This window comes from Muntiacus reevesi, chromosome 1, assembly GCF_963930625.1.
Source record: "Muntiacus reevesi chromosome 1, mMunRee1.1, whole genome shotgun sequence".
Taxonomy (NCBI): domain Eukaryota; kingdom Metazoa; phylum Chordata; class Mammalia; order Artiodactyla; family Cervidae; genus Muntiacus; species Muntiacus reevesi.
Window position 1 is genome coordinate 27,549,187 of NC_089249.1, and position 27,194 is coordinate 27,576,380.

At 39.4% G+C, this 27,194-nt stretch overlaps 2 protein-coding genes across 9 annotated transcripts in view; both read right to left on the reverse strand.

Moving 5' to 3' along the window:
* Window positions 1-247: 247 nt before the first annotated feature.
* On the reverse strand, window positions 248-4,254 carry REP15 (RAB15 effector protein). Its single transcript, XM_065940007.1, has one exon. The coding sequence runs from the start codon at window positions 3,473-3,475 to the stop codon at window positions 2,777-2,779; it is 699 nt and encodes a 232-aa protein (XP_065796079.1). The 5' UTR covers window positions 3,476-4,254; the 3' UTR covers window positions 248-2,776.
* A 1,169-nt stretch (window positions 4,255-5,423) lies between these two features.
* Window positions 5,424-27,194, reverse strand: part of PPFIBP1 (PPFIA binding protein 1) — a 197,129-nt gene continuing 175,358 nt past the window's right edge. For 6 of the 8 annotated variants that reach the window (XM_065940003.1, XM_065939956.1, XM_065939965.1 and 3 more), the window contains 17 exons: window positions 26,570-26,685; window positions 25,726-25,773; window positions 24,416-24,476; window positions 24,052-24,081; window positions 21,351-21,522; window positions 20,838-20,870; window positions 18,553-18,703; window positions 18,164-18,292; window positions 15,949-16,099; window positions 14,907-15,018; window positions 14,674-14,762; window positions 10,895-11,017; window positions 9,713-9,838; window positions 8,949-9,137; window positions 7,386-7,565; window positions 6,393-6,458; window positions 5,424-6,266 (listed from right to left, as the gene is read on the reverse strand). In XM_065940003.1, coding sequence (XP_065796075.1) covers window positions 6,180-6,266; window positions 6,393-6,458; window positions 7,386-7,565; window positions 8,949-9,137; window positions 9,713-9,838; window positions 10,895-11,017; window positions 14,674-14,762; window positions 14,907-15,018; window positions 15,949-16,099; window positions 18,164-18,292; window positions 18,553-18,703; window positions 20,838-20,870; window positions 21,351-21,522; window positions 24,052-24,081; window positions 24,416-24,476; window positions 25,726-25,773; window positions 26,570-26,685 — 1,863 coding nt within the window. In that variant the 3' untranslated portion in view covers window positions 5,424-6,179. The remainder of the gene's footprint in view (window positions 6,267-6,392; window positions 6,459-7,385; window positions 7,566-8,948; window positions 9,138-9,712; window positions 9,839-10,894; window positions 11,018-14,673; window positions 14,763-14,906; window positions 15,019-15,948; window positions 16,100-18,163; window positions 18,293-18,552; window positions 18,704-20,837; window positions 20,871-21,350; window positions 21,523-24,051; window positions 24,082-24,415; window positions 24,477-25,725; window positions 25,774-26,569; window positions 26,686-27,194) is intronic. The other 2 variants (XM_065940004.1, XM_065940001.1) reach the window with 1 other exon arrangement.

Sequence of the window (27,194 nt, forward strand, 5' to 3'; positions counted from 1 at the left end):
GGAGATTAAAAAAAAAAAAATCTGTCTCGGTTCCCTCTGAGATACTGATCAGTTGGTCTAAGTGTGTTTGCAGTCTTGGTGTATGTGTTTTTTTTTTTGGTTTAAGTTTCCCAAGTGAACCTAATATGCACGCAGGGTTGAGAACCATTGATGTCAGCCCAGAAAAGAAGAAAGTGAATATAAACGTATTAACATGGAAAATTGTCCACAATATTCAGTGAGGTTTTTTTTATTTAATGTAGGTTATAAGGCATTTGTAGATCATATGATTACACTTGTGTAAAATATGTTTAATATACAAGTTCTGGAATGGTAAACAGTAAACTGGTACAGGGGTCAGTGTAAGACTCATGAAGAAGTAACTTTCTATTCTTCTGTACTTAAATCTTTACACAAAAATGATGATTTAAAAAAACATGAGAATACAATATTTTTAAAATCAGTAAAAGTTTCATGTCTTTATTTTCATTAAAAAAAAAAAACAACATGGTGAGTCTTTGATTTATATCTTCCAGCTCTTTATCACATGAATACTTACAATTTGTACTAGACACATCAAAATTTTGGTAAGCTTACCCTTCAATAAAATAGAAAAAGTGTTGTCACAAGCATTGTCTCCTTTGAATTAGCTGAAGCCATTCACGTTTCACAGATAAGAAAACAGAGTTAAACCTCTAGACTCTACTTTTAAAAAGAACTGAGACTCAAACCCACATCTGATTCCAAGTTGCATACTCTTTTTTACTCTATTATACCACCTCCTTGATAGCTTGCTCTACACAGCACTGATGCAGACAGGGGTCACTCAATTGACTGAGTAGTATAACCTTCCAGGCATATTCCAAGTAGGAATCATTATTGCTTAATAACATGAAGAGATGCCTTTCAGGGGTATTTGTACCTATTTATTGAAGACAGAGGGCTAAAATATTTTCCTTGAACTTTTGGTTTCCTGGAATGAAGGAATGTCATATTTAAGAAGTTTGGAAATAAATGTTCTAATTGTGATATATTGCATCCAATCATCAGCAAGTGATGCATGCTTTACCATCAACTGTTCCTAATCTGACCTCTTCACGCCTTCTCTTCGGCCACTTTGCTTGAAGCCACTCTTTTCTCTCATATGTGTATGTGACTGTGTGTGTGAGCACGCATGCATGCTCAGTCGTGTCCAACTCTTTGTGACCCCATGGACTGTAGCCGACCAGGTTCCTCTGTCCATGGGATTTCCCAGGCAAGAATACTGGAGTGGGTTGCCATTTCCTTCTCCAGGGCATCTTCCTGACCCACGGATTGAACCCACGCCTCCTGCATTGGCAGGAGGATTCTTTACCACTGAGCCACTTGGGAAGCCTCAGGTCTTTTTCTCACCTGAGTTATTATATAAGTTTCCTAGCTGCCCCGTGGGCTCTGCTGCTACTCTTTCCTCCCTACAATCTAGTCTCCACCCAGCAACTGAGTGAGGGTTTTAGTGTCTAAGTCAGATCACGGCATGTCTGTCCCCATAGCACTCAGAATAAAATTGAGTCCTTACAAGTGTGATCTGCTTCTCCTGTTTGCTGGCTCCTTCCCCAACCATCTCCTGTCAGCCTTCTCCCTGCTCACTCTGCCTGTTGCTGTGTCGCAAACACATCAACTCCACTCCCAGGTCAGGCCCTTGGCATCTGCAGATTCCTATGTCTAGAACACTCTTTCCCAGATACCTGCACTGATGATCTCTCTCCTGTCACGTTTCTGGTAAATTGCCTCTTCTCTCTGAGGCCTTCCTTAACCACCTCAAAAAATAGTTATCTCCTTTTTCTTTATACCACCCCGACATTTATTTAAATATGCATTTAAAATATGCAGGTATTTATTTATCGTCCATCTTCCACCATTAAGAGGGAAACTCCCTGAGAGTTGGGACTTTGTTCTTTTTACTGCTGGACTGGCAAGGCATAGAACAGGGCCTTTCAAGTAACAGATATTTAACAATCATGTGTGAATGAATCAAGCTTCCCTTTACACTTTTAAGCATTCTTTTTGCTTCTGTCCTCTAGAAGCATAGAGGAAAAATTATTTTTCCTTCCCAAGAGTGCTGTTTTAATTCACCCCAGCTTTTAAGTAAAGATAGTTTTTATATATGAATACAGTTTCCTTACTGCAAATGCTAAATAGATATTAATCATTATTACAAGGGATTGTGATCTGGGTTAAAATCATAAGTAAGGCTAACACTCAAGTCCCAAAGGGATCCCACCAAGGTCCTCTCTGCAGAGAGCAGGCAGCTTGGGATAAGGTGGGAGCCTGGGTAGAAAGGAAGAGAGCCAGGTTCAGGTTTGCTTATGTGTCCTGAATTGAAACTGGTTTTGTATTAATAAATACAACTAAACCTTTCTGTAGTCTTATGCACCCCCTTGTCCTCCCCACCTCCCAGCCACAGCAGTCAAAACCCATTTTACACTTTTAAATGCTAGACTTACTCTTATCAAACACAATTTGTTTTCAAGTTGAACTTGAAGGGTAACTTTATTATCCTTTCCTCCCACTTTTATTGTTGAATAATAAATAAAAGATTAAGTTAAATTTTTCCATTTTCCCTGAAATACAGGTAGGCTTTTTTTCTGTCCATAATCATGGCACTAGGATGTTCTGACCCAGGAGGTGGTTTTCATTCAATGTGGGGTGGGGGGAGGGGAGGAAAAAAAATCCCATGAGGGGATAAACTTGCTTATTAGAAGAAAATATTTTTGTTTTCTTTTTATCTTACAGGTCAGTCTTATCTCACACGGCCAGTTCAGAGGATGCTAATATAAACCTTGCCCACCTCTCTCAGCCAGTCTTTCTTACTCAGACAGTTTCCAAGCAGCTCCCTGATGGAGATACAATCTTCTGTCTCCAGGATGAATCGCGCCACAGCTGTCCCTCCTGGCAGATGACCCGTCATTGTCTCTCTCTTGACACTGTCCAGGACAACTCCTCGGATGTCTTTAGGGTTTCCTGGCACACCAAAGATGATACACAGGCCAACGCAGTCCTCTCCTATCAGGTTACAGAATTCTTCCAGCTTGTCAAACCTACTTTTCTTGCTGGAAGACTCCTCTGCCTTGGAATCTGGGTTGGAGGGGTCAGATTCCACAGGAGGAAGAGAAGCCATCTGCAGTGTCTGCACAGCCAGCTGGAGCTGTATTTGCTTGTCAGATCCCCAGAAGGTCCAAACCCAGTCTGCCCCGAACATGAAGGCTTGGTGCGTGGTCATCTTGGTGGTGGTGAGCCACTTGTCGGCTCCTTTCTCTTGGCAGAAAGTGACAAAGTGGATTAAGAAGATCTCATTGAGAGTGTTTGGAGCTGGGCACAGATTGCTCACTGTGTCTTCAAATCCAAGAACGGCCTTCAGTTTCTGAGCCGCGTGGATGATAGCTCCACTGACCACCTCACAGACGCCGAGAACCTCTTTGTCCTTTGGAGCCAGCTGTTGTGATGGTTTCTGCCCCATTTCCCTGCACACGCTGAACACTGCTTCTAGATATTGAGCACGGGAACTGTTCTTTCTCAGAGTAAAAATTTTGCAGTGAAGTCACATCTGTGAACATGGTCCAAGTTTTCAAACTCTACAAGCAAGCATATATACACACAGCTAAACAAACATGTTGGGTCTTCCTGTTTGCCAACTGGGTGTGTTGGACTCATATCGAGTCCTGCTGGTTTATTAAGTCAGAGATACTAACTTTCACAAAAAGTCATCTGTCTTCTAGTTATATTCCCCTAACTTTAAATATTCGGTAAGCTCTTCTGAGACAAGTTTCCTTTTTTCAAGTTTTAGTTTCATTAAAAAAATACTATTTAGTTCTTTTAAAAAAGAAACATATGTATATAAGTAACTTCTTTCTACAACTAACTTCTTCAAACTTGTAGGCAAGTCATTTCTGTTTGTGTTTCAGATACCCCTTTGCCATGATTCCTCATCCCCCAAGCTCAGCGGCCTGTGTTTCCTTTCATGAGAAAATTTTTGAAGCCAAGGCTTTAAATTTTCATCGTTGATACAGGCTGTGCATGCTCAGCGGCTTCGGTCGTGTCCGACTCTTTTCGACTCTATGGACTGTAGCCTTCCAGGCTCCTCTGTCCACAGGATTCTCCAGGCAACAGTACTGGAGTGGGTTGCTGTGCCCTCCTCCAGGGGGTCTTCCTGACTCAGGGATTGAACCCATGTCTCTTACCTCTCCTGCTTTGCAGGTGCTTCTTTACCGCTGAGCCACCGGGGAAGCCCTGATACAGATTAAAGACCCTCCTCAAACAAATTTCTGAGAGTTTGTGAGCTGTAAAGAGTTGGTGTTACTATTCTTTAGATCCAAAATAAAGGCAACCTGGTTATTCCCAGTAAAGGAAAACAAAGTAACACACAATAAAAATATGAGGCAGTTATCAATTGACTTTATTTCTTTTCATATGGTAATACCAGCAGTGTAAATATCTTGTAAAAAGAATATATATCATCAAAAAAATTTAACCTTATCACATATCATCAGTGATGTTACACTGTCCTGAATAAGGAATATTTGGCATCTGTAACAGTCTCCTGGTATTTTTAACCAGGATTGAATAACAAATGGTTTTTCAAATGGTGACATATGTTCACATTAAAATAAAACACAAATACAGAAAGAGTCCATTACAGTTACCAAATAATGCATAACAGGGAGCAAAACTATTATTACCATTAAGTCATTTTAATTATGAATAAATAGTAATTTAGTATCACAGGGTTCCTTGATAAGAAACTTGGAAACTTGATAACTTGAAAGGTCATACCACTGACATTCAAATATAGTTTATTAGGCAAGTCTTCGGACATATATTGAACTGCCCACCCTACGCTAATTTTTCAAAACCTGTCTTTACCACCACTGCCTATCATAAGTAATGACACAGTAGTGAACAAAAAATTGGATATTTTTCTGATACCTCTAGAAAATAATAAAAAACAATAACAGTTTTTATTGCAGCTTTCGATTTTCTTGATAAAGAATATTTGGAAAAAAAAATATTTGGGTCCTGTGCTACAGAAAAACATGAACTGCATTTTATCATCACACTATAGCTATTATGAAACTAATTTTGCAGTCTTTGAGTTACTGAAAACTGAGATAAAATGTTCAGACAAGTATTCAGCTTTTAAAAAAAAATCCATTTGCTGATAGTCTGAGAAGTGTGCAATTAATAACATTAGGCAGACTGTTAGTATTTTGATGCAATGATACATTTAGCAAAGATCGGAAGATAAGAAGCTTAATACTGTAAAGGGTTTTGTTTTGGTTTCTTCAGGAATTATTTCTACAAATTTTGGGGGAGTTTCTTGAATGCACTCAGGTTACTAGCACTTAAAATGTCCCTCAGATTCTTTCTTATGAGTTAAGAGGATCCAAGACTAAGGCTGAAATTCTTAAAAGGCTATTCAACAATTTTATGAGGAGTCATCAAAGAAGGGGTATTTCACATATGTTAATTTAGTCTGAATGAGCAACATGATTAGAATTCAGTTTGGGGAAAAGAAAGATCATTTGAACCTCTCCAAGAAACAGCTGGTATATGAAAATTTTGATCACTGTATTTTTTTAACGTGATCTTTTACCATCTTCCTTATGTTACAAAATAAAAGTTCTATTTTCTATGTACTAAGTATATACATATATTTAGAAAAATATATAAAAAATAGGACAATGAGAGGCAAGTGGAGGTGTGGCTGGCATATAGTGGGCACATGGAACGCCTAAGAAATCCCACAATTTGATTTCGAAAGCATGTAACATCCTGCTTCGAGGGCTGCAGTGGTGTCACATCAACGAGACAAAACTCATTCACATACTGGTCACTGCTTCCCAAATCCTCCATGGTGTGAGTGTGGATGGAAAGACTATGGTAAAGTACTCATATTAAATGCAACAATTTAAATATAATATATCACAGATTTTTTTTTTACATTAAATAGAGGAGAAACAATTATACTCTCATTCACCAGTGTCTCAATTGTCATGGCAACTTTAGAGTCAGCACCTATTCCCTGCTTTCCATCTCCACTTCCACATGAGAAGTGGGAATGATAAACAATACACAGCCTGTGGCTTGCTGTAGATGCTGTGAGTGTCCGAGGGATAAAGTGGAACAGAGATGAAGGGCTCCCTGCTCTCATCCAGGGGCCATGGTCAGACGTTTGAGTCCTCATCAGTGATGCTGGCGCTGGGGGAACGGGCAGCGAAATCTTTAAACATGTCATCTTCCTTTAACATGTGCTGGAAGACAAGGAGGTGGGAGTCACACACACCAGGCACCCTGAGCTCTCCACGACACAGGCAGTCCCCTTTGGGGTGACTGTCAAGCTGATTTTTAGAACATCTGAAATTCGTTTTACCACTTACAGTTAGGTTGTTGATGCCCTCAGAGAATGCACCTATCTGTCTCACTGTCCCTTCTGAGTCTTCCATCTGCAATGAACATGACAGACGCATTGGCACAATTTCAAGAAAAATGCAGCAAAATGAACACAAGTCTAAGAAAACACAGTGCAAGTGGCACTGAATGGGGTGGGAGCCACAGAACACTTCCGACGCCATCTCCTCCTACGACAGCAACTGGATGTTAAAAATGAGAAAAATGCTTCGCTGGCACATCGAGCCCAAAGCTCTGATGTTGACAACGGCACCAAAGAATATTCATTTGAAAGCAATACTCAGATCCATGACCTGATACTGAAAAGGCTAAGGAGTATGCGGTGTCCATTCCTGACTTGTTCTAGTATGTAGACTTCCTTCATACTGAGATAGGCATAACATAGGTAAATAGTACAAGCTGTGAAGCCAGCCTGGCAGGCTGGAGTCCCAGCAATTCTACCAGCTCTTCTGTCTTAAGCTACTTAACCATTCTGTGCTTCAGTTTCCTTATCTCTAAAATGGGAATAACAATGCTCCCTGTATTTTAGGATACCCTGAACATTAATACATGTTATATGCTTAGGATAGTACCTGGGATGTAGCAAACAATCTGTAAAACCAAAGCAAAGCCACTCAGTCGTGTCCGACTCTTTGCGACCCTGTGGACTGTAGCCCACCAGGCTCCTCAATACACAGAATTTTCCAGGCAAGAATATTGGAGTGGGTTGCCACTTCCTTTTCCAGGGGATCTTCCCAACCCAGGGATCGAACCCGGGTCGCCTGCATTGCAGGCAGACGCTTTACCATCTGAGCCACCTGTACTGTGGTAAACAATCTGTAAGTGCTTGCTATTATCTTACTATTATCTTTATTATTAGGTATTTGAGGAAAACATCTTTAGTTAGTAACAGCACACAAACTTTTCATTTAGTGTTTAAATACTGAAAGAACTTTGAAACAGGCCTATGGTGTTACATTTACCTGCTCTAATCGGTCCAGGTCATCCTCATCATACAGGCGTACATCCAAACCAGGCTTAAATCCTTTCTTAGATGTCCCTCCTGATGCCTGTCCCAACTCCATCGGACACACATATTCCTCCCCATCCTCCTGTTTCTTCTTTCTCAAGTTCCCAAAATTGCTGAAGGTAAGCTTCTTTGGCTTTAAAAGAAAAGCAAACAAAAACAACCAGGGACTTGATAAAATTCACATGACAAACGACCAGTAACACAAATAATCTAAGTATTCTTTTTTTTTTTTTAATCTAAGTATTCACACCACCAAAAAGAGCAATCCGGTGACTGAATGGGCGTAAGAAAAACAAAGACATCTCAGGCATGTGATTAACACCCAATCACCCAAATATGATAAACGATCCTCATTATGAATCTCAGAAAGTTAAGCTTGTTCTCCTTACTCACATCACTAGCTGGGTAGTCACTGTGAAAAGCCAAGAGCCTTAATTGTGATTGACCTTAATGCAATGAAATTTCCCAGGGCTGAATCCAATTTTGCAAGGTCAAAAAGAGGAAAGAGCCATTACTGTATTTTCTTTTTGAGTGAGGCTATGATTATCCATACCAGTAACTGCTAAAAGAAGCCCTCATTTTCCGGGAGAAAACTTTGAGAAAAGAAAAAAATCCATCTATTCACTGAATAGTATCTGAGACTGTATTTAAAGGAGATGCTGATGTTGAGAATTTATACAGAACAGACTCAGAGGTTTCAAATCTGATACATTTTTTAAGGGAGAAAGGGAGCTAAAGAGAACATACTGAGTGGGTGGGGGGACTGGTTTTGTTTTTCTCTTAAAAGGGGTTAGTGGCGGGACTTCCCTGCTGGCCCAGTGGTTAAGACTCTGAGCTCCCAATGCAGGGGGCCCAGGTTCGATCCCTGGTCAGGGAACTAGATCCCACATGCTGCAACTAAGACCTGGTGCAGTCAAATAAATGAATAAATATTAAAAATAAATAAATAAATAAAAGGGGTTAGTGGAGCAGCCACGTTTGTGGAGAACTGATAAACCCTATTTTCACATTAACTTAGATGATATAACAGACTCAGAAGCGTTCACAGAAGAGTGATTTAAAAAATAAAAAGTGATCTGAACTTGATGTGATCCATGAATCCAGGTAAATCTGAAGATATCTACTCTGTGCTGGTCCACCTTGAATCATTGCTTGAGTATCTTTTCCTAACTTGCAAGTCTGGTTATTTATGAGAAAAAAAATCCTCCTCTTATGCTTGATTTATCCATAGGATAACGGCAATCAATATTGGGCCCAACACATGGACTTTTCGCAATGGTAGATGCCAATATCATGTTCTTTACTCCTGTTAACTCTAATAAAATAAATAATTTGAGCAAAGATCCCTCCAGAAGGAAGCCTTCAAAAATGCATTTTCCTAATTACTCTTAAAGAACCATTTACCTTCAACCCACCCACAAAACTTAGAAAGCCTAAGAAAATGGGATAGCCAAGTAACAGCCAAGACTGAGTCTTTGCTATAGGCAATTATAAAATGGTAGGAGCTTGAACCAACCTTCACTTTGGCAGTTGCAGTTAGAAGCACGTAATCTGGTAACTCCATGGTGTCCCGCTTCTGGTGCTGGGCCTCCACACCGATCAGAAGGTTGAAGTGAGTGGCCAGATGTCTTCGCAACAGGGTCTTACTTGGTGGGATATTCAGTAACTGAGCCATTGTTTCTACATTAAAACGAGGTTCTAGAACCTACAGGAAAAATTAAGATTGTTGAAGGCACCATGGATCACACATGCCTGGATCATGCTTTATAGTCTGCAAAGCTCTTTCATTTAGTTATCTCCAATGACTCTCTCGACAGCCTGGTGAGGACAGACAAACTGTGGACTTTGATCTTCAATTTAAGTATCTTTTCTTCATTTGGCCTAAGCTAGTGAGAAGCAGGGCTTGTCTTGACACCCAAGCATTACAAAGTTGGGGCTTCTACCTCTGCAGTGGCACCTTTGGGAACCAACTCCTCATGCAACATCAAGGTGCAGCAATGCAGTATCCCTCCGGGGGTTTTAAAACAGGATCGTATGCAAGCCGATGGCCATACGTTATCCAACATTAGTGAAGACAGTAAAAGAGAAATCAGTTTAAATTCAATCCAGATTATATGGTGATGGGAAAGAATCTTCTGAAAGTAAAGATTCACTAGCAATGGTGCAGAAAGGTTCAGTTAGGTGACTTCAGGATTATGACAATCAACTGATAATCTCCTACTCATTAGACTAATGGAAACAAAATGATAAGGAGTCAATTTTAAATGAAAGCAGTTTTACCATGAGCCCACCATGGACACCACTGCCTCTGAGGTTGGGGGCATATTCCGCCAGATCCACAGAGCGCAGCCACTCCATCACTCGATGATTGGTCCACTGCTGAACTTCTGATGGGGTGATGCTGTTCTATGGGGACAAACAACCACCCAGAGCTTTAGTCACTGACTACAGGATTCCAAATATTAAACCTGCCTGCCAATTCTACAGAGCCTGCCTCAGGGGAGGAAGTCTCTTTAAGAAAACAGTTTAAACATTTTGTTAAAATTTTCCATCTTAATTCATTTCTGCAACAGCTGATATCTAGCTGTTCTTTTTATAAGAGTGAGAACTTCTCTCTGTCGTATCTGATAAATGTTGTCTAGGTTCCATTGCCAACAATGTGTTATCCAAAATGCCAATTTAGTTTATAAAGATGGAACTCCAGGTTTTAAGTATGTATGCCAGACAAATGGAAATGGTGAGGAGATAAGAATATAATGTGAAATAAACTCAGTATTTTAATAAAGTAAAAAAAAAAAAAGTAAAGAACCTGCCTCATGGAGAGGAGTTTAGCGTAAAGGTAAAAAGGTTGTTTGCTAACTTGAACTCTCTTTTAATGAATCTATGTCCCAGAGTTTTAAGTTTTTTACATACTAGTAAAGCAGTGTTCTAGGAAAGGAAGTCTTCATAGTGATACTTCACTTTGTGGCTTAAAGAGGCAGAAAAATAAAATGTACCCAAGAAAGGAGGAAGTACATCTAAAACACAGTTCAGTTACCCAGGCAGAACTATTGTGGGGGAAAGGAAGGAATGCCTGTGTGGTCGGCTGTGGCCAGCTCTTTGTGAGCCCATGAATTGTAGCCCACCAGGCCCCTCTATCCATGGAATTCTCCAGGCAAGAGTACTGCAGTGGGTTGCCATATCCTCCTCTAGGGGATCTGCCCAACCCAGGGATTGAACCTGGGTCTCCTGCACTGCAGGAAGATTCTTTACTGATTGAGCCACCAGAGAAGCCCAAAGGAAGGAATACAGAAATACAAAGCCTAAGAAGTAAATGTAAGGCTGGATTTGAGGCTCTGAGGGAGCCAGAAGTCTCCCTTCTGTGTAGGCATTGAGAAGAAAAAAATGGGTCTTAGTTTCTCCACCCGGCCTGTCACACACATGGAAAAGAGGGGCTGCGGAAACCTCAGCCTCAGGTGCTACCTCGTCAGAGGGTCGCCTCCGTAGACAGTTTGGCTCAAAGTTATTGATCCTTAGGACCTGGATGGCCCTTTTGATACTGAGATGGTGGAGCACACTCACGACCTTCAAAGACAGTAAGTCATCCTGCAAAACAAAACAAAAAAACTGAGATGGCCTAGAGCAGGAGCACCTTCTCGGGAAGATCTCAGAAAACTCAAGTAAAAACAGAAGGGCCCCTCCAATGGGCCTCGAGGGCTCGTCAGGTTTTTCAAAGTTTTTACTTGAAAAAAACCCTTTCTCCTGTTCTGAACATAATTTTCTCCAGGTCCCCAATATATTAATAGAAGAGAACCAAAATTCACATTGTTCCAACTGAAGCTGACTTCTTGCTGAGGTAAGATGTTAGGGCCAAACAGCTCTGAAACACGCAGTGTGAAAAGCAGTAGCTAAGCCACTATGAAAAGTGACCCGCTTTGACGTGATTTGATAAAGCAGATAACTGGGTGCAAGTGATCTTCACTGATGACTGAGAGCTGGTTCTCTGAGCCGCGGCATAGCACAGTTTGGAGGGAAATCAGAAGACTGTTCCTGCTATACCATCCCCCAGCCTCAAGAAATCTCTGGTTCTAGATTACTGTGCTTTATTCAGCAGACAGTGTGAACAGTTTGGGAAAAGTTATCTTAATCAATGCAAAGCTTTTGGTGAGAGGCAGAGAGAGAAGAGAAAAGAAGCTGTTATAAGTAGCAACACATGTCGCCAAGCAATTCCTTTAAGGAATAACTTTCACCAGTCTGTGGCTATAGGGAACTTCTCAAACACACCAAAACAAAGTATTTTACAAGAAGGTGATGGGGGGGAGGCAGTGTCAAGGTAAAGTCTACTTCCAAACCCACCCAGAAAATAAAAAAGGAAAATATCCACTTTAGGCATACTTTACAGAAAACACATTTCTTTTCTTTTCTTTAAAAAAAAACAAAAACAAAAACAAAAAATCCTTTTATTTTGTATTAGGGTATAGCCGATTAACAATGCTGTGATAATTTCAGGTAGACGGCAAAGGGACTCAGTCATACACACACATGTATCCATTCTCCCCCGAACTTCTCTCCCATCCCGCCACCACATAACACTGAGCAGAATTCCATGTGCTATATAGTAGGTCTTTGTAGGTTATCCATTTTAAATACAGCAGTGTGTACATGTCCATCCCAAAGTGCCTAAATGTCCTTTCCCCTCATCCTTCCCCCCGGCAACCATAAATTCAAGAACACATATCCTATATGGGAAAAATTAACCTATTACAGAGATATTTTAAACATAAAATGATAAGACAGCTTAAATTCAAGCAAAAATAATTTCCTGAGCTTTCTTCTCGATTAAGTTCTTTTTTTTATGTAACTTTTACTTTATATTGGAGTATAGTTGTGTACCTTTGTGTTATTAGACTGACTTCCTATAAGCAGTGCTTGATGATAAGTCAGAAAGGCCATTTACCGTATTTTAATCTAAGATTGACACTCCTATTCAAAACATTTCCACATGGGCTATTCTCAACCAACTGAAATCTGTCAGATTGAAGAGAAAAATCAAAATGCATAATGTTTATAGTGTAAATAAAATGTTAATTATTTTAGTTTAAGGGATTTTAAAAGTAGGAACCATTTTTCTTTTAAATCAAAACACACTTTTTTGAGGGAAGGATTTTTTTTTAAAAAATCCTTTATTTTTAAGTGATTTTAGATTCACAGAAAAGTTGCCAAAGATAGTAGAGTCCCACACACCCTCTGCTCAGCTTGCTCTAACGTTAACTCTACATGCCATGCTTTATATAACCATGAGAGTGTCAGCAAAACTAAGAAATTAACACAGACAAGAATGAAATTCAATTAAACCCAGGCTTTACACAGACTTCTCCGCTTTTTCTACTAGTCCCTTTTTCTGACCCAGGATTCAATACAGGACACTATATACAAACAGATTTTTTTATCACTTAGGATTTCTGGGGTCAAATCTTCTAAGGCAATGTATTCTTTCATAGACATGAAAATTATGTTTGCCTTTTGTGATTTTCCGTCTGAATTTGCTCACATTCCCAGGTGAGCAAATTCTCACAGCTCAGATTCACACTGCTCTCAGTCTGAACATCCTCATTCCTAAACAGGCAGGCCAACAGCCACCAATGCCCTCTGACTGTCCTCTGCTTTCTAACAGTGGCAACATGGATAAGTTACCCGATTTCTCAGCTCTTTTGTTTCCTCATCTAAAAGCTGGGCATAACAGAGTGCTACCTCAAGTACTGCTGAGACCTGAGCATTAATTACGAGTAAAGAGTTTCAAAGAGTGCCTGGCACACAGCAAATGTGCAACACGCCACATGTTGGTGTTATTTTAGCTGTAATTTACATGATGTACCCACCATGGTTCAAGCTTTTGTTTCAGCGATGGAGAAGAAAATGAGCTGGATCTCAACTTTCTTTGATATTGAAAAATTCCTCAATAAATTAGCTCTTTGAAACTTTCCATTTATTTTAAAAAGATACTTGTCTGAATTCAGAGAATATTATCGATACACACACACACACACACAAATATATATATGCATATATATATATATGCAATGTGTAAAATAGAAAGCTAGCAGGAAGCTGCTATATAATACAGGAGTTCAGCTCAATGCTCTGTGATGACCTAGAGGGGTAGGATGGGGGTGGGAGAGGGAGGTTCAAGACAGAGGGGATGCCTGTATACCTGTAGCTGATTCAGTGTTATACACTAGAAACCATACAGTAGAAACTTTACAGTACAGTAGAAATTGTAAAGCAATTATATTCCAATTTAAAAAATAAAGCTATTATATAAAAATAATGGAAAGTTAATACGAGTATATGATTCTTATATAAATTAAGAGAAAAATAAACTATAAGACTTTCATATTTAATTTTAAAATTTTGTTTAAAAGTAATTAGAGCAATTTTTAACAGCTTTCACCAAATAAACAGCAAGGTCCAAGTCAATAAAATTAATTTAACAGTTTCCACTGTCTTAAAAAAAAAAAAAAAGACACTTGTGGTAGTTAGATCCATATCCTAGACCACAAAAAAGCCATTTAAAAAAAAGTATCTTAAGCAGGACACTCCTAGTACCATGAAGCCTAGAACAAGTTCTCCTGTAACCCATCTCTCCCTGCTGTTATAAAGTAGGGAAAAGTTTTTCTATCCATTGGACAGAAGGCTAGAAGTACACAACAGTAAGGAAGGAATCCGAGTGAAGTCCTACCTTTCCCTGTCTCTTCACTCCAGCAGAACTGGGCTGAAGTGAGAAGGGCCAGGGGGTTTCAGGAAATAGTTCTCAAAAGTGGAAGGGAAGGGAAAAGACAGTTCTAGCAGAACTGCCAGAAGGGCAGCTTTCCCAGGGGTCACTACTAATAGGAGTGTACCACTTAGAAACTGCCGGGGCTGCAAAACTCTACTCTCAATTTTAAATCTTTTTATGGGATGTTATTCTATATCATAAAACACACCCATTCAGAAGTGTACACATCAGAGTCTACGTTGTTGGATATATATAAAGTTTAATGTAGCTTAAGTCAGGGTTTCAAAATTTCCCAAGCCTACTACAATCACCAAATCCCACAACATCAACTTAGAAAAATCTGCCTGCTCCTCTCCTCAAGTTAAAGCAATACCTTCAAAATCTGGTGGAACCATTGTGAAGACACTGTATTTTGCTTACTCGATTTCTGTGTTTTTCAGAGAAAAGCAACTTTAGCCTCCCCAAGCCCCAGGAGTGAGTCACTTACAACAGTCATGTAATGAAGCATTCGACCATCTACCCGTCCTTCATCAAACTGGGTCTTGTACTGGGGGAGGCCAATATCATCCAACCATCCTATGGATAGAAATGAGTGCCGTTAAGGAGCCACAGAACATTGGTTCTTGTGATGAAAAAGAAAGAGCAGCTACATATGTGTGTGTATGTGTGTGCGTGTGTATACTTTTATACACACTCATTCATGAATTGAAAACCTCTTACTAGTGACCCAGTTGAAATCCAGCTTTCCATGATTGGTTTCTTCTTCAGATCCCAGGGCTTGCAGTGCCAGTTGGAGTTTCTTTCGATGAAGGGAATGCTTGATTCCAAGCTCCTGAAATAGTGAACAGAAACACTGGCATTACAGCTCTGTCAACATAGGCTGGCGGCCATTGGCAAAGGATGCCAGTACCTCCAAAATCAAGCTAGTGTTGAAGACTCAATAATTACATTAAATCAGAATACTAACCCCAGCTATAAGATGTTGCTGAATGAAAGGCTCCTGGAAAGTCAAGACCACTGCAGTTGATTTAGTGGTATGTTAGACATTCCCGCTAGGTTCCTTCCTTTGCAAGATTGGAACTGCGGGATGCATAACACAAATTCTACTACTCATTTTGTGCGTGTGTGCTAAGCCGCTTCAGTTGTGTCTGACTCTTTGCGATCCTGTGGACTACAGCCCACCAGGGTCCTCCGTCCACAGGATTCTCCAGGCAAGAACACTGGAGTGGGTTGCCATGCCCTCCTCCAGGGCATTTTCCCAATCCAGGGATCGAGCCCACATCTCTTACACCTAACATGCATTAGCAGACAGGTTCTTTACCACTAATGTCACCTGGGAAGCCCATTCTTATTTTGTACCAGATGTTAGATAATTGGGAAGAAATATTAAATAACTGGACATAAAATGTGGGGCTTTTCTCCCTTGTGCAAAGTGCAATTGAATTGCACATATTACATTGAGAAGATGGACCAATGATAAAGCCACAGAATGGTTTTGAGAATATGAACTGCAACTTTATGATTATGGCTCTATAATTATTCTTTCATTAAAATGCCCAGTGACTTAAGTGTCTCAAAGGAATCATTAAGACCGGGTCCTCCATTTTTAAGTCCACGAGATAAAATAAGCACAAAGCAAGAAACACTAGCTTTTTGCAGAGTACTTACTAGCCCTACCCACTTCCCTTTCTGGAAAATAAAACAAGCCAAAATTCACATTTTCCCTCTGTCTTCACTGCATAAACAAAATAGAGGCATTCACCTTCTCTAGGTCTTGTTGAGAAGCCTGCAAAAGTGTCTGGCCAGATGCAATCCAGTGCTTGCCAGAATTCAGGTAGGACCCCAAACCCTGTTCCACCAGCCAACTGCAAACCTGATCCTTGGTCCACTTGGCAAATGGCATATCCAAGTCACTATGGGAAAATGAACAATCATACGAAAAAACAATTCAAAGCCAATCCTGTAACTTATCATGAGGGCAGAACAATTGCATGTTCAATAGATACAGAGATTCGCATCTGACTATGAAAAGTCTAATTTTGAGGATGTATTTGGTGAAGGAAATGATACTTCCTCACAAGGGAGATGAATGCTCCCTTGTGTCAAACAAAGCCACAAAAGATTCAACATGATTTAACAAGACCATGTTCTATGGAAGAAGATGGAGCTAAACAAACAGATCAAGGTGTTATACTAGTATCAACCACCAATGTTGTTTAGAGGTTGAATCTTCAGAGAACACTAGATCAGACTGAAAGAAACTCAAGTCTAACTTGAATTAACTTTAGTAGAACTACGATTTCTCTCCACATGGTATTCATTGAGAAGAGGGCAATGTACCATTACTGAGTATGAGAAAGTGCAATCAAAGTAAATTTTTGCTTTCTGTTGCTATTTTAAAATTAATTTTTAATCTGGAATCTAGTTGATTTACAATATTGTACTAACTTCTTATGCCATTTTTACAATAGCATTCTTGTTTGGAAAAAAAGTGTGGCAATGAACAAGAAAACTTCTTTTTAGAACAGCACAAAGAGTTCCTCTACTGTGTACAAAGAGAACATATGGCAAACGAGACTGCAGTGTTTGAAGAAGGTCAAAGAGTTTCCTCCTTGATGAAACTGGTGCCCAGTGTTCTGCCTGGGTGGGAGGGACCATGTGTAAAAGGTTTCAAGCCTATTCTCTTTTTAAAAATTTAGTATCAATGACTTGTGCTATATGTTTGCCAACCACACCCTTTGATGTTTAGAGAGTCCGTGCAGCAATTCCAAACCAGCCCTAAACTGGGATAAAGGTGTAGGAAAAGTTCTTAGAGTCTTAATAGATAAAACATTACACAGTCCTGGTAAAATGAATTCCAATAGAATGTATGACTTTTAAGTGCTTTCACAGACTCTATTAACAGTTAATGTTTGGTGGTTTAGTTGCTAAGTCATTCCCCACTCTTGCAACCCCACGGACTGTAGCCCGCCAGGTTCCTCTATCCATGGAATTCCCCAGGTAAGAATATAGGGGTGGGTTGTCATTTCCTCCTCCATAGGATCTTCCTGACCCAGGGATCAAATCCAGGTCTCCTGTGCTGCAGGTGGTCTCCTGCATTGCAGGCAGATTCTTTACCGAGTAAGTCACCAGGGAAGCCCTGTTAATGTATACTGAACAGTTATTTTTTTGCCAGATACTTAAAGCATATTCACTCATTCAATCATCACAATCATCTTTCTGGGGTAAGTACTAATTCATACTATGGGAAACAGAGGCAGAGAGCATGAAAGTAACTGGTTAAGGTCACTCAGCTTACAAGAAGTGGTGAAGTCAGAAATCAGGTCCAAGCAGTTATCGCTAGAACCTATTCTCTCTTTTTTTTTCCCCCTTAATTATAGTTGAGTTACAATGTTGTGTTAGTTTCTGGTGTGAAGCAAAGTAATTCAGATATATAAATATATATATATATCCTTTTTCGTAGTCATTTCCATTACAGTTTATTATAGGCTTTTGAATATGGTTCCCTATGCTATACCACAGGACCTTGTTGTTTATCTATCATATATATAATAGTCTGCATCCGCTAATCCTAAACTTCCATTCCATCCTTCCTCCGTCTCCTCCTCCCCTTGGCAACCACAAGTCTGAAGAACCTATTCTTACTACACTTTCCCATCTTTCCAGAGCTACGCTTTAGAGCTCCTATAATTATTTTTTATGTAAAATTTAAATCCAAAAGTCATTCTAGTACAGATGTTGCTGACATTTCAGCTCAGGTTACTCGCCTAGCTCACTGAGCCCTCACCTTCTGTATAGTTAATTCATTAACCACAGTCAAATGGCACTGCTCTAGAGATGACAGAGGTTTCCATAGGCACAGCAGTAAGCAAAGGATTCAGCTGTCTAGCCCAGGGTCAATAATAACACTGCAGATGCTCACGAGACCTTGATGCTTGGGAAGTGATGCAAATGTCCATGCATGTGGCTGTTCCTACCTGTTAGACTGTCCCAAATCACGAGACCAACCCAATCGGGGCCCCGCAGTTGCCCTTGTCCCTCCTCTTTTGAATTCAGACTCAGACATGTCATCTGGGTTGAATGTAGTGGACTGACTTCTCCTAAGTCTGTAAAGAAGACACAGCACATTAGACCTGAAGACGCCTTTGATTTTAATTTGAACATTTTAAACTGATGCTTATATATATATGGTTAGAAAGGACATTTGGATTTAAACTTTGAGACTCAATGAGTTAATGAATCCCAAGTCACAATCTTCCCTCTGTAAAAGGATCACAAAAGCCCTAAAGTTTTATAACCATTTTTAGCCAGTTTTCCAATCATCCCTACATTTGAGCCACATATAAGACAAAGCTCTGTTACTTACTTTCCGAAGAGTCTCATAATACCCCGGGATTTCTTCTTGGAATCTGGAGATGGTGGAGACATCTGGAAGGGACTACTTCCCTGTGAATTTTTCGGCCGAGAAGATACACCAGCCAGATCTAAGTGCTCGGGTGTCTCCTTTTCCGTTTCAGCTATTCCAAGAACAGAATACATACTTGATGAAATTTAAAATATGGGATGAGCATGCCTAGATGTTAACCTCCTCGGTTTAAGCAACTGTTAAGAATTCTTCTTCTGTTGATCTATAAACTGGTGACTTAGGAAGAGCACCCTGTAAATATTAAAAATGGAACACAAATCTACATCCTTCTCTACCATCTACTTTGTTGTGTATCAAGTTTATTAACTTGGAAATTACATCTTCTTTGAGATAAAAGGTAAAATAGCATTACCATACTCATTCCTTGACTGATTTGAATCCATAATGAAATCATTTTCAAAATTACTGCAGTACTTGGTACTGTTGACTACTTCCTACAAAGCCACCCTCTCCTTTGGCTTCCTGACACGACACGTTCCTAGATCTGTCATCTGAAAGTTTCTCTGCTGTAATGCTGTTTTCCCTTCCTCTTTCACTCCGAGATTCTCTCCTGGGTTCCTTCTGCAGGATCTTTTGACAGACTCACCCACTCTATGCTCAGCATGAAATGATGGCTTTGCTCATTTCATGAACAAAGCAACGGGTTATCAGAATCTCTGAGCCTGATAATCTCTCTCCCCAGCTTCAGTATCTGAATGTCAGTGGATATTCCCAATTTGGTGTGCCAAGAGTACCTGGGACTTAACAAATCCATCCAATTTTCCTAAGAGTCTTCTTTTACATTTTCTTATTTCATATTTCATTAATACCAGGCAATTTTCTCCCTGTTACTCCAGTCCAACCTCTTTGTCATTTTCTTTTCATTCCCTTCTCCCCTTTGGCATTTACATCAAATTGGCTACCAAGTTCTAGGAATCCTTTATTTAAGAAATTTATTCTTAATTATCACCTGTTATGTTCCAGGAACTGAGAAAAGAATGAATTGGATAGTCATAAATTTTTCTTGTTTTTTATTAAAATTTTTTTTCTTTTGATATGAAACTAGTGCCTGTTGATTTTGCCTTAAAAGAATAACATCCAAATCTGCTATCCTCAGACTTCCCAGCATCAACTCTCCTCATTTGTTTAGCTATCGATCTCACACTAGCAAACACAAAGATGTTGATTCCTCGATGTGAGAATATGCACTTTTACAGAGCAAAGTAAAAGTTGTACAAAAATCACAGGGACAGTGTTTCAGCAAGATCTAAAAGTTGCAGAGGCTGACTTGTCTATGAAGCAGAGCTGTGACTATAGGTTATGGTAAGCAGCACTGATTGGCTTCTCAGCATCAACAATACATTTCTCCTAAGAAAGATGCAAACACATTTGAGAACAGCTGTCTGGATAGATCATTTTCATTCACCCTGTGTATACGCTGGACATTTAAGGCTATGAAGAGAGAGAAGTCACTTTTGTTGACCCATATTAATATGTGGATACCTACACAAGGTAATAGAACCTATTGGGAAAATCCAATGTAATCTATCCATTCAAACCCTATAGCCATGATACAGGTACTGGGGTCTCTGAAAATGCTGCCCAGCTCCCCCTCATTTTAAAAGTATTGTGTTTTTATTTATTTTGAGGATAACCTCCCTACCACTGTATTCTTTAAAAAGGAAAATTGAGCTTTCCCTCTCCTAAAATTGCTTTGGGTGTGACTCCTCACATATTGCTGTAACTAAATGTCACCTCCATCTTCAAAGCAATATGTCAGAAGGATGTTCCTCTAAGAGAAGTAAGTCTAAAATGATCATTTTTGGTGTCTTCCACAGACCTGTTCAGCTAAAAACATGTCTTTCTGGAGTCTGGGGAAATGTTACCAACGAGGAGGAGCTGCAAGGCCCTGGGAGTTAGAGTGATGTGATGTACTTTGGGGTGAAGGAGCTGGATTTATGACGCCAGGACTCTCCTGCCCTGCACTTTGCCAGCCGCTGGGCACATTTGGTCCTCACAGAGCTGCTTGCAAGGTGCCATTAGCATGGGTTACAGCAGCATTTAGGCTCAGAAGCGGAGGCTCTACAGAGTCCTGGTGAGCGGAAGGTGGAAGGAACACTCTGGAGTAGAGGATTCCATATTGTGATGCTGCCAGCTCGCTGTCTAGAGATCAAGATGCCAAGAGCAGGGATTAGCTCGGTCGGGAGCACAGCGCTGGCGAAGGCAGGCATGCAGGGGTACGGTACCTAAGGTGGGTGCACTGGCACTTCGTTTACGATCTTCAGAAATCCCAACAACGCACACAATCACACGCAGCGCAATGGAGAGAACACAGGGGAATGACAAAATGAAACACAGATCAAAGTCCTACTCACAAAATGCACAGTGAGAGGGAGGGCGGGCGCCACACTGCGCTTCCGACGCTACACACAGACTCTACTGGCAGTGTCAACATGGGGTGAATCTATCCGCTTTCAGAGCAGATGGGAAGCTGTTTGCAATGATGTCAGAGAGAGCCACGGGTTTTGGTTTTTCCTCTAAGTTTACACCCAGAACTGGGAGCAGAGTGAGAGAGCCCACACCAAGCTATCTTTACCTCTGAATTAAGCCTGTGGAAGCATTTTTTGTTAACTTTTCCCCCCAAGTCATTCACCTTCATTTCTGAGAAAAAGAAATGTACAAATAGATGAATAAGGGAAGAGACTGATCTTTTCCTGACTCTGGAAGAATTAAGGAAATGGCATTTTGGCCACACATACCCAAGTTTGGTGCGCTTGCTGTCCTCTTGTTACTTTTAATTTTAAAAAAACCACGACCAAAGGAAGATCTGGCTTTCCGAGTGCCAAAGGGATTGTCATCCCCGGAGGCATCATGTCCTGGAGCTTTGGGAGGGAGGGTCCCAAAGGGACTGCTCTCTACTGGAGCTTTATCCTGAGAGAGAAGTAGTGATGAATGTGACACAGCATGAACATGCATAATTACTGGTGCATAGCAGTACTAAATACTACACACGTGATTGTAGCTAAAAAAAGGATAACTGAACCAACACATTCATTATGAATGTCAAATGTCCTGTTAGGAGTTTAAAAAGTCAATTCTGATTTTTACTTAAGGAACAACAACATAAACATAGTCATCACCAATCTTAATCCATGTGTTTAGGGCTTTAAGTATTTAGGATAGATACAGACATTCTCAAATTTTATTTTAATTTAATTGCCTCATTCCCTCAAAGACACAGAGATAAAACATTACATCACTGGAGTAGCAGCAGATTTCCTACTTTCCTAATAATCGTGACAAAGACCTGGTTATGATATAGTTCAGTCTTTATAATTACAACAATAGAATCCCAATATAATGTAATTATTCTATAAAGTAGACATTAGTCCTGACCTTCTATACCAGCAGTGTAAGAACTCCAGTTATTTCTACTCCACTTATTTTAAATATTTCCTCTCAAAGAATTAATGATAAAATGAAAGCACAAGCAGCAACTATTTAAGATATATAATTTTGAAATGGGATTTTGGGTTATAGTCATATCTCACCTGCAAGTTACTAAACATGGATCACTGGTTTTCAATGACTGTGATACATTCAAATATGATTAACCATTAAAATGAAATACACTGAAATTAAATTTATCTTGATTGATTCAGAAGCCACTTGAGATCCTCATAATATTTCAAAATCTTTATCAAGAATTTTAACTGTGACTTTAAATACAGGTATACCTCATTTTATTGCATCTCCCTTTATTGTGCCTTGCCGATATTGTGTTTTTAACAAACTGCAAGTGTGTGGCAGCCCTGCATTAGAGCTATTTTTCCAACAGCATGTGCTCACTTTGTGTCCCCATGACACATTTTGGTAATTCTCACAATCTTTCAAACTTTTCCGTTAATATTATATTTGTTAGGGAAATCTGTGATCGGTGACCTTTGATGTTACTATCGTAAAAAGGTGACAGCCTGCTGAAGGCTCAGATCACGGCTAGCATTTTCCAGGACCTTTTAATGAAGGTATATAAATGGTTTTTGTTCATATCATGCTACTGCAGATGTAACAGATTATGGTAGTATAGTGTAAATGTAGCTTTTATTTGCACTGGGAAACCAAAACGCTTGTGTGACTCACTTTATTGCAATATTTGCTTTATTGTGGTGGCCTGGGCCTGAACATATAATATCTCCGAGGTCTGCCTGTAACTTAATTTTGAGCTTTCTGGTTATTTAAATTGGTAATTATACTGTTTTAAGCATTATCCAAGGATTCTTTTGTCTGCATGTTCTCATTGCTTGAACATCTCTTGTCCTCTCTCTTTTCTGCAGAAATAGAAAGAAGGGCAAGGAGCAACAAGCTTTTAAGGTGGATTATTTTTCTCTACATTTCTACCACTCATAGTAACCAAACATGTACCGAAGGCACAGTTCAGTGATTCTCTTATCTATGTCTCAGTGCCCTATGTCAACATCATTTCACACCACTCACTGAATTAGCAAGACAAAAAGAACAGTGACATGAATTGTGACTGGATCTGCTTTCTGTGCTCTGTGAGTTACACCTACTCGTGACTCAAGGCAGTAAGGGCCAACGGTGAGAGGCTGCATCCGGAGAGTGTGCTTACCAGACTGTGACCTGTGCAAGGTCAACATTTGAAAATGAGAGGAAAGAAGAGCCAGAACCCATGCTGACGATGCCTTTAAAATACCAGAATGTCTGCTGTGGACAGACACTGGTTACATAATACAAACAGCTGGTGGTCTTTCTAAGAAGGGCTTTTTTTTTTTTTTTCTAAGAAGTGTAAGGAAACCCAGGTTTGGTTGTTTCTGTCATCAAGTAGCGTAACCAAGAGTTTGGAGCTTCGCTTTTATTTTGTTCTTATTGATGTGAAAGTCATATAACATTAAAGTAACTATTTTAGTTTTTGGCTGTGCCACATGGCTTGTGGGATCTTGGTTCCCCAACCAGGGATCAAACCCATGACTCTGGCATTGGAAGTGCGGAGTCTCAATCACTGGACCAGCAAAGTCAAAAGTAACTATTTTAAAGTGAGCAAATGCAGTGGCATTTAGCACATTCATAGTGTTGTGGAACCAACACCTCTACCTAGTTCTAAAACATTTCCATCATTCTAAAGTAAAACCCCTTATTCACTATGCAGTTTCTCCCATCCTCTCTCCTCCACCCCTGACAACCACAAATTTGTGTTCTATCTCTATGGATTTACCTATTCTGGTATTTTACATAAATGGGATCATAATATGTGACCTTTTGTGTTGAGCTTCATTCATTTGGCATGTTTTGCAGGTTCTTAGAATTTTACTTTATTGGAGACATTTAAGTAGTCTTATGTTTTATATATTAAGCAATCTTATGCATTATGTATTAAGAAGTCTGATGTATGTATTAGAACTCTCAAACATTTCTACATTGTAATCTGGACATAAAACTTACTTCTGAAGGCTTTGGAATAGACTCCTTTTCCTGTTCAAAACAACAACAGTAGTTAAATATTGTTATAGTAGTTAATATTGTAAATATTTAGAATTTTTCACATATAATTCAACAAATTAAAATAAATTTACATCTATTTCAGGGCTACAAAATCTCATCTTCACTTAATTTCTACAATACTTTATTAATGTCTCCACATTTGACTTTATGTACTACTTTCAATCCTTTACACTCATATTCCTTAATATTTATCATTAACTGCAGTATCTAATACTTTTCCATTACTGAAACCACAAATGGGACAAGATGAAGATCCCTAAATATTTCGCCTCAGGGTAACAGACAGAAAAAACACAGGACCAACCCCGTCTGATGACTCTTTCTTCAGATTGCCCAGGCTGCTAGATTTCTGCAAACTTGAAGTTCTAAAAATAACAACAATAATAATTATGATTAATAGTACGTGGCTTTGGTGCCACTGCTTCTAAGTAGAATGCACTGGAAAGAAACTAAAATTGCATGTGAATGGAGTCCTGGTAATAAAAGAAAATCTGGATTCAGACAGTCATTTATGTACTTAACTAAATTATAATGTTTAGTTCTTTTAAAAGCAGGGGTGGTTAACTGTCCCGCCAATAACTTTAACTGTCTTGTGCATGTTAGAATGGCTGGAAAAACACTTAGGACTATCCTGTGATGTCAATATTCGAAAATAAACCAGTGTTTTCCACAGGCTAGTGGTACATCCTTTGCATATACACATTTACACCAGGAACTTTTAAAATGGTTGTGTACTTTTTATATTAATCCTTCTAATGAAAGTAAAGGATGAAAAAGTATTACTTTTCAGTTCACAAAGGATTCAGTTTTCTGAGTCTGGCAAAGCACTTTATTTTCCAGTCCTAATCAAGCTTAATAGAGGAATCCCTGCTGCGATAATAACTGGTTTAAAACCTTAGTAAAGGCACAGTGACAGTGTGAACACCTGGGAAAGTCTTGCTCTTCTTATAAGTTGCATTCAATTATACGCAGCTGTTACTCAGAAACTGAAGGCAGGAATATCTGACCAGTTTAAAAACAAGAGCGAATAAATAACGTTGCTCTAAGATACAGGATAATGGAATATACTAACAAACTTTTAAAAGGCATTTCTCATGTATTTATGTGTAAATAAGTTGCTAGAAATGTCAACTACCAAATAAAGAAAAAGATAATGGAGGAAAAAGATCTCATCTTTGAGTATAGCTCTGAAAATGTTTTCCTAATTTCATCCAGACTTTAACTTGGATAAATGTAGCCGTTAGGTCCGCTTATTAAGCTGGAAGTACAAAATACCATGGCAACCTTACCAGCCGCTGTGATGCTTTTCTAACAAACATACTCAAAATACAGGTCAGGACAAAAGTGAAATTTAAAGCACTGAACTTCACATGAAAACTGATGAAGGAAGGCTCAAGATCAGCAGAAAGCTGGCATGAAACAATGGTAAAGGAGCAAGTATTTATTTGTTTCGTTACAACCCCGACTCCCACCCGCTCCGGTCATTACAGCTGCATTCACTCATGCAGGCCTCAGGGTCACCTGCTTCTAATACTAGTCATTGTTAGGGTAACAGACACTTTTTGTGTCCCAAGCAGCAAACATATTTTTCACATTTGATAAAACAGAACTTACGCAAGACTATCACACAGTTGAGCTTCAGCAGCAGAACCAATTCCATCACTAAAATATTGTAAAAAAATTTTTGATGAGTTTCATGAAGAAAAAAAAAAGACTATATATATTCCAAGTGAACAAACTGTCAATAACAAAAAATTGTGCAAGAATAGTTACTTCTCACTCTTCTGACATTCTACTTAATTTTATTTAGTCTAATTGGAAGATTAGGCAATTAATTTGGGAACACATTCCCCCCACATTCTATTTGCCTAGGGAGAGACTATCGGATCCTCATCTTGGCTCCTTGACAACATCTTCCAAACAGCCTCAGGAACACGACTGTTGCTATTCTCCTTGCAGTCCTTTGATGACCACCTGGGACCTAGGATATACAAGCCAAGTTCCCTCTCTAACCTGATCAGCATACTTCCCCAGCCGAACCTCCAGTTACTTCCTGCTTCACACCTCTTATTTCAATAACAGAGAACTGCTGTGGGGCTCCCTGGCCCATGTCTTGCTGTTTCTTGCTTCTCTGGGTTAAAGATTATGTCTGTAAATAAATGCAGCCCACTCCTGCTTTTGACGGATGTACTTTTTTGAGTATTCATATTGCAGTGTTAGGTCATAAATTACTTTTTTTTTTTTTTGAAGTCGCTCAGTCGTGTCTGACTCTTTGCAACCCCATGGACTGTAGCCTACCAGGCGCCTCAGTCCATGGAATTTTCCAGGCAAGAGTACTGGAGTTGCCATTTCCTTCTCCAGGGAATCTTCCCAACCCAGGGATCGAACTCGGGTCTCCTGCATTGCAGGCAGATGCTTTACCATCTGAGCCACCAGGGAAGCCCAATAAATGACATACCTCTCCTCAAACGGAGTCTCTGGCTTAGAAGGCAATTTTGCTTTTTCAGAAGTTTCCAAGCCTTTAGATGTTGGCAATAATGAAGGGATTGAAACTTCCAAGATGCTTGTGTTGAACTGTAATGTAATAATAAAAAACCTCAAATCAATCCATCAAACAAACAATATAATACACAGAGTAACAAAGAGATAAATAAGACAATTAAGTGGTCTACTGCTAAAATTTCATACACCTGTGTTTAGAACTCTATCCTTATATTGATAAAATGGTTTTAGGACATAAACATCCAGACGTGGTAATTAGAAGAAACATTCAGAAGAAGGTAATTTTTGAACACGCTTTTGAAGAAGACACTGAATATTGAGAAGAAGACATAATAAATACCATTAAGAAAGTTAACAGAAAATCCTAACCATGTTAAGTCCTGATTGACATCTTGGCCCTGACACACCTGACTAAGTGAATTTGATCTTAGGTAAATTAACTGTACATTCATTTTCTCCCCTGTAAAATGACAACATCAATGCCTACCTTACAGGGTTGCAATGATTGTAGATGAAATTTAATTAAAGAGTTTTGTAAACAAAGCACTATTTGCACTTTAATTTCTACCATTAGTTTAATA